Here is a 7,564-nt window from a genome sequence, read left to right on the forward strand (position 1 = left end):
TTTTGGTTTATTATTTTGGGGCTGCAGGACAAGGCTTTCTGTAATATGATTTTTGCAAAATGGAGGTGATGCTGGGAGAAAGATCTTCAGTTCGTTGGAAAAGAAAATGAACTTCTATTGCAAGATAGAATCCTCCTAAAAAAACTCTTCAAATTCTAGAGAGGTAATGATTCTTGCCATGAGACAACATATGAGACTTCTTGGAGATCATTTTTGGGGACTTTTTTTCCTCATTGAGGGAACTAGTGCGATTACATGGATTAAGCAATGGAAGAGCCCTCTTGGGGATTGGTGGATTACATAGATATATTGATATTGCCTTGTTTGTTTACACTTCATTTTCGTTTAATATCTTGGATCAAAACTTGATTCTAATCCTCCGCCTGGGGAGGGGTTGGGTGGAGTGAAAGTTGATTGTGGATGATTTTCCCCCCTTTTGAATTCTTTTGCAAAAAGTCATTGTGGCTTACTTTTCCAATGAAATAATGATCAGGAATTTGAAACTTAGAATCAACTCAATACACAGCCAAACACATACATCAGGAAAAGATAACAGAGAGCAAGATATGGTGTTTACTCTGCCCCTGTTTGGATTGCAAGAAAATCATTTCTAACTTCTTTTTTTCTTGTGAGATGTAGGCCTATCTAAATAAAAAAATGAATGGGGTTGGTTCATTTATCTTTTTCATGTGGTAAAAAAGTAGGAAACTTTAGAAGACTGCTGGCTGCCTGACCGGGAGTAGAACCGAACAAATACCTAAGCGCTACATGGCATAGGGAGGGTTAATTTTGCCATTTAAAAACTCTAGCATAAAGCCAACCAAGTAGTTGCAAACGTGTGAAGAAGCTATTTGCTTGTTCCATAAATATGTTCCTAACTCAGTTACCATATCATTATTCATTCTAGAAATATTTTTCCTCACTTTTCCAAAAAAATCCTGCAATCCAAATGGGGCTTATGAGAAAACTGGAGAAAAGAGCAAAACTACTGGCACATATTTCTTCAGTTTTGTAATTAATCATGAACTCCAAAATATCCCCCCCCCCCCCCCCAACGTATGCGCGCCCCCCCCTGTTAACTGAATTGTGACCTGACTTGAGGCTTTTTTACGTCAAAAGAGGGGCGCATAATCCTACAGCGGGAGTGAAAAAATCATCTCCCTCTTTTTTTTATTGGCAAATGCACATACATTTTAACTCTAAAACACTTTCAAAACAATCCTAATCTCTAAGTTATTGCTTTAAGAACACAACGAACCCAAATCTCTCTCTCCTCTATGAACAATTATTGTCTAATTTTTTATCTGATAGACTTGTCATCCTCTGTTCACATCAACCTATATTCTGGCAAAAAATGATTTCAAAAGAAAATTGGTGAGCGACAAGATAATTTCAAGATAAACTTATCCAAAAAGGATAGCCAATCCTAGGAATACCTTATCCGATGGAGTTATATCCTTACGATGAACAACCCTGCGCTGTGGAGATACTTTTATCGTAGTACTTGTTCAACCAAAACTATATTCTATGCTTAATAGCTTGTAAAATATGTAGAAAATTTCTTGTCAGGTAACTTTAGTCAATGGGTTTTTTTGGTAATTTTCCTTTAAAAAAACCCGAGACTTTAGAGTGGGATTTGGCAGTGACTTGCAATGAATTCAGGAAGAGAAGAGTTGCCCCCAGGCGATTTTCTCCTGGCCATTTCCTCTGGTCTAAAAAGATCGAGAATGAGAAGCGTAGAGGAACAGTTAGCTGCTATTTTCTTCCCAAACTGAGACTAAACAAGTATCTCATTTAACTATAACATCATCTCTATCATATATGATTACAATCATTCATAACATTGTACCCTCAGCCTAAATAAATATAGATGCAATACATGAAAACAGTAAAATGCTAGCGCGAGCTCGACCCCACCGCAATGTGCCCAATCCAAATTGGCCACGTAAACTGATCAATCTCTTGTGAAGTAAGTTCGCGGCGAAAACAACCGGCGAGGAGAAAGCATTCCTACGTACCTCGGCGAAGCGAGACCGTCAATTGACCGATAATCCGACATCAAAAACCCACCTTGATCTCTCATTCCATTACCCGTCGAGCCATTAAACGTTTTGTACTTTGCCAACTTCCCAAACCATGATTTCTTCGTAGGGCTCTGATTGTTTCCATTCATTTTCTCTCTGAGATACTCTATAATCACCTCCAATCTCTGCTCAACAATATCTGCGGGCGGCAAGATAAGTGGGTTACCTTGGAGGTCGAGTTTTTGGAGATTTTTGAGGCAGCCAATGGAGGGAGGAAGGAAAGAGATTTTGTTATAACTGACATCTAATTCGGTGAGGGAGTGTAGGAGGCCAATGGAGTAAGGGAGGGTTTGGAGGTATTGGAAGTTTTGGCTGACGTTGAGGATTTCGAGTTTGAGGAGGTTTTCGAGGCCGTCGGGGAGAGCGCGGAGGCAGTTGAGGCGGGCATCTAGAACGCGGAGATTGGTCATGTGGGAGGTTGAGAGAGGGAGGAAGGCTAGCTTGTTTGAGTTTACCGAGAGTTTTTTTAGGTTTATTAGATCGAATCCTATGGTGTCGGGTAGTTTTGTTAGCTTGTTGAAGTTGGCGATCAGTTCTTCTAGAGCCCTGTAAAACAAACAAAAACTTTGATCTTAGGGTGGAAATATCACTAGGGATGACATAATTTCTTTTTTCATTAAAGGGTTTTTTTTTTCAAAAATCAAAAGTTTCCCTGTTTAGGCGAAAAATATATCAAGATTTAAAAAGAAGTTAAATGGTAGTTTTGTATTCATTCACGAGGTGGCTGTTGTCAGATGCAACAGACCATCTGCGAAAATGCTAGCAAATCCCATTAAAGTATACTTTCTATTTGGATCATTTTCTCTTAAAATTTAAAAACTCATCTTAAGTTTTAAATAAAATTTATGTGATTTTTTTTCCAAAAAGTGAATTTTTAATTTGCATGAATTATAAAATGTAAAATTTTAAATCTATAAAACATATTATTTTAGGGAAATGATTTCTGCGCTCTAGTGTTTTGATAAACATGCACCCCACTTGTTTCTCCTACGTACTATTTTTTTACAGGAAATGTTATCAGCACAACCTGATTTTGTTATGTGCACAAACTAGCTGTCTTTTATTCTTTAACTGGCTCATGAGAGCTTTTTGGGAAATGTAATAACCTTTTGACAGCTCTTTAAATACTAAAAGACAACATGGTTTGTGAAAATATCAAAATATAATTGTGCTGATATCATTTCCCTTTTTTTAACTTGGAATTTATCTGGGAACCTTGGGTGGAAATGAAAAATATTACGATATACTTATCTGAAACGAGTCTTATTACATACTTTATGTTAAGTTTTGAGTCTTATTACATACTTTATGTTAAGTTTCGATGAATCTTTACTTTCTTTGGAGATTTTGGCTTATTGCAATTTTATTAGACCACACTTTTTGCTTCCATTTTTCATATCGTTTCTCGCACTCGCTTTCCACCTTGATAACTATGATACTACGGAATTTTTAGAAATATTTTTCAGATAGTAAAGCTTTTTGGAAATTTCATAAGTTTTCTGTGACTGATTGCTATTTGCATAATAAATTCATTTTGAGAAATGGAAATGAAAAATACCTTATAAAAAAAAGCTACTAAATAGATCCAGGTTGATGGGCCGGCACATGGTACCCTAACATGCCATATCACAGTTTCAAAAAGCAAATCCTAGTCGACACGGTTGAGTACTCAGTTGATGCGGTCATGACTCGGGAGAGAAGTTTTGATTGACTTTGTAGGGCAAAATGCGGACTTGAACAATAACACGGGCAAGGTAAAAGGGAGCCCACAATGATACGGTGATATGTGCCAGATGTTACACCCATCTCTCTCTCTTGATTTTAATAATTATTAGTAAAATAAATGGGAGCATTTGCTTAGAAGGAGAAGTTACCTGCAATTCTCTAGAGTTTTAGGGAAAGAGTAGAGAAGGTTCCCGGAGACATTCAACACCTTGAGCTTGGATAGGCAGCCTATTGAATTTGGCAGCGATTTTATCTGGTTCGAATGCACATCAAACACCACTACGTTTAGCAACCTTGCCGTTAGAGATTCCGGAATACTCTGCCAAAACCATATAAAAAATGATAAGATAAATAATTCTCAGTCATTTAATATATCATAATAGGAAGATGATATTTAATTCTCCACTCCCTTTCCAGCATTTCGACCACCCATTTGTTTGTATTTTCCTTAAAAATCCATGCATTTAAACCCTCTTCCTTGTGCCTAGAATTGAAGTCATTCTCAAGAAAGTATACATGGTTGGAAAGGAGCTGCCAATATCCTAAGACATAAATGTGAAGCAAAAAATAAGTAGAAAATCACCATCATTTAATATTTGGCTTCCTTCAAAGGTTGAGAGAGAAAGAGTTCATATTTTTCTGTAGCTTCCTTTCCCACTATAAATTTAGTTAAATCAGGTATTGAAACCAATAAAAAAATATATAAATAAATAAAATAATCAGGTATTGAAACAAGCAAAAATGAAAACTGAGAAAGGACTGCTTATCAGCTTATCATCGATGATCTAATATTCAAAACCTTTATCACATTAAAAAAAAACATAGACCTTCGAAGAAAATCCCAAAACCCAAGAAAAAAAAAGGCAAACAACAAGCCTTTTCCTCCAAAATGCCAAATAAACAAAAACAGAAGAAACCCAGAATTTTGTTCACAAGAAGATGGATTTTTAGTAAAGAAACATACCTGTAGATTGTTATTTGAGAGATCTAACTTGGATATGTACCCTATATTTATAGAAGGGTTTGGGAGAATATCCAAGGACAATCCACTTAAATCCACCTTCTCCATCTTCTCTTCTTCTATAGGTATCCTCCTCTCTTTTGCTCTCTTCACCCCCATTGCCATTTTCTTCAATTACCCACAAAGCCACAACACAAAATTATCAGAAATAAAGAAAAAAGATAAGAGAGAGATAGAGAGGGGGGGGGGGATTATCTTTTTATTGTGAAGGCAGCGACTCTTTAAAAACCCACCTTCCATCTTTGGAAAGGTATGGACGTACGGACGTATCGTTTCAATTGCCACGTGCTGATGACGTCATCGAAGTACGACCCGTAGTCCTTGGATATCGCTTCCACGTAAGAGTCAATGGCTTCTCCGGGCAGCATGGGAAAAGGCTGCCCGCGAATAACGGGCAGCTATATTTTGAACAGGGTAAATCCACTATTACATTTACGATATTATCCTCGATTTGAATTTTAATTGGTTACTATCTCAGAGGGAGTAACTTGTCATTATGTATTATGAGGGCGTTTATGGTCATTTTATCTGCGGTCTGAATTTCAGGGAGCCAACTGTACGACTTAAGGTCCTGAAAGCGAGTGCTAGGCTGCTAGCGTAACTCGTTCGTCATTTTCTGACTCCGTACACATTCCAAAAGAGGACAATAAAAAGAGGGATTTGCTGGGGAATTTCGCGGAAAAGTATTTCGCGTCTGACTTTTGCATTTGAAAACAGCCACATAGGCTCACATTCAGTATATTTTGTCTTATTCATTTAATCCGTCAATGTGGGCTGTTGACTTCTGCAACTCTCCATTTTAACCCCCACAAATGAAAGGATTAGGATGATCCTGTGGATCTGATTTTTTGTACACACCCTGTCTATCTTTCGGCCTTTCAAATGAATACTCTGGATCATCCAAATCATGTGAGCCCACATGATTTTTTAATGGGGCAACGCAGATAAGATGTCTGGGCTTCGGCACAGAAATAGTTTTACCCGCAAAATTCTCTAGGATTAAAAGCTAAGATTATTTGAAGGCTAGCCACTCTCGCAGAACACCCTAGCAGAGTTTGCCTTACTCATTTAAATCATCTGACATGGCTCTTATCACATGCAAAAGCCGGGCGCAAAAATGGCTTTTCACAAAAGTGGCTAGAACCCACTAATTAGTGAGCTAAAAACTATTTAAGACTAGGGATTTGCTAGGGACCATAGCAGAAGGCATTTCACGGAACCTATTGCATGAGTGCAGCCATATAGGCTCACTTGAAAAAACATATTTTGTCTTATTCATTTAATTCATTGATGTAGATGCACTCTCATACAACAGCCATTCCGGGAAATGCATTCTGCGCTGGTCCCTAGCAGATCCCTTAAGACCATTGATAGAAGGGAATTTTAGGCATCGCCGATCCAAGGTGGGCCCTAACTTTGAACAATTTCGATCACTAGTAGGGTAACCCCACCACCTGCTCACATTTCTCAAATTACAACCAGAAAAGAAAGAAGTTATAGTGGCTTTTTTTCCTGCTATTTTCTCATTTTTCTGACTCTCCAACTGCTATCAGCATGTATCTGGGATGAATTCTCGGATCGACTTCTCGTTTTTCTGATTCTCCTGCTGCTATTGGCATGCATCTGGGTCGGATCGAAGCGGACGTTCAAAGTGATTATGGTCTGCCCTTTCACCCACTCAAATGAAACAAAATTAAGGCCCTCTTCGTTTGAGATTGTGGCAACCAATTATCACATCCGATTATTGGATCCAAAATTAATGTAATTTTGGATCCAATAATCAGATTAGGGGGTGGCCGATTGCTAGGGACCATCGCAGAAGGGATTTCGCAGACTGCTGTTGCATGAGAGAGCAGACACATAGGCTCAGATTTTGTCTTATTCATTTAATTCGTCTGAGGTGGCTGCTCTCTCATGCAACAGTCCGCCTGTGAAATGCCTTCTGCATGGTCCCTAGCAAATCCCATTTCAAAAATATCAAGTTGAAGCAAAAATGAGTACATTTGAGGAATTTTTCCAACCTTCCAGATTTAATAATTTAACTTAGTATGAAGGCAATGGGTGTCTTGTTATATTAGCAGACATCGATTGCCCATCCAGGATCACATCACACTAGAGTATTGGGTCTAAAAATCAAAGTCCATGCCGGTATTGGGTCTAAAAATCACACTAGAGTACCCACCAAGTTATTTTGATTTTTTGTCAAAGACAAAAGAAAAATGTTCTAACAGATGAAAATTTACAGCAAGGGCAGAGATTGCGCCAATTTATACCACTGTTTCTAATCTATTGGCTAATATCATTAGCCTTAACAGAAAGATCCAAAGAAATACGTGTTAGTTTCATCAATAATATAAGCTGTTCTTTAAGGACACAAATCGTGAATGGATGCCCACTTATTGCATCAGAAGAAATGAAGAATAGCCATCCACCGAATGTTTCCCCTCACCTCCTTAACAAAGATACCAACACCTTTGAGAAGTGCATTTGTTCTAATTCATTAGAAATTCTTAACACCAATTAGTCTGAAAAAAGCTTTCAAAATCTTCTCTTTCTCATTTCAAAAGACACAGCCTACTTCCTCCAGATGTCCCTAAGAATTTAGATCAAGGTTGAATTTGGTAACATTTGCTGGAGGAGAAATCCATTTAGCACTTCATTTGAGCTGTGCTCAGATGACTTTTTATGATGGATTTCCAACCCATACAGATGTAATGAGATGAATCATACTTGA

General features: G+C 37.9%; 1 protein-coding gene across 1 annotated transcript; it reads right to left on the reverse strand.

Moving 5' to 3' along the window:
- Window positions 1-1,778: 1,778 nt before the first annotated feature.
- LOC143849873 (plant intracellular Ras-group-related LRR protein 6-like) lies at window positions 1,779-4,995 on the reverse strand. The gene is made up of 3 exons (XM_077359151.1): window positions 4,774-4,995; window positions 3,959-4,128; window positions 1,779-2,630 (listed from the first exon to the last, which is right to left on the reverse strand). The coding sequence occupies exons 1-3, from the start codon at window positions 4,933-4,935 to the stop codon at window positions 1,955-1,957; spliced, it is 1,008 nt and encodes a 335-aa protein (XP_077215266.1). The 5' UTR covers window positions 4,936-4,995; the 3' UTR covers window positions 1,779-1,954.
- Between the last annotated feature and the right edge of the window lie 2,569 nt (window positions 4,996-7,564).

Source organism: Tasmannia lanceolata, unplaced genomic scaffold, assembly GCF_043159265.1.
Source record: "Tasmannia lanceolata isolate RefF3 unplaced genomic scaffold, GAP_Taslan_0.1 ptg000018l, whole genome shotgun sequence".
Lineage (NCBI taxonomy): Eukaryota > Viridiplantae > Streptophyta > Magnoliopsida > Canellales > Winteraceae > Tasmannia > Tasmannia lanceolata.

Bases quoted from the DNA above. Each gene is read 5' to 3' on its own strand.
- LOC143849873 (XM_077359151.1), bottom strand. From the start codon at position 4,935: ATGGCAATGGGGGTGAAGAGAGCAAAAGAGAGGAGGATACCTATAGAA. The intron at 4,129-4,773 runs GTATGTTTCTTT...TGGTTTTGGCAG, and splicing joins TCTCAAATAACAATCTACAG to AGTATTCCGGAATCTCTAAC. The intron at 2,631-3,958 runs GTAACTTCTCCT...TTTGTTTTACAG, and splicing joins AAAACTCTAGAGAATTGCAG to GGCTCTAGAAGAACTGATCG.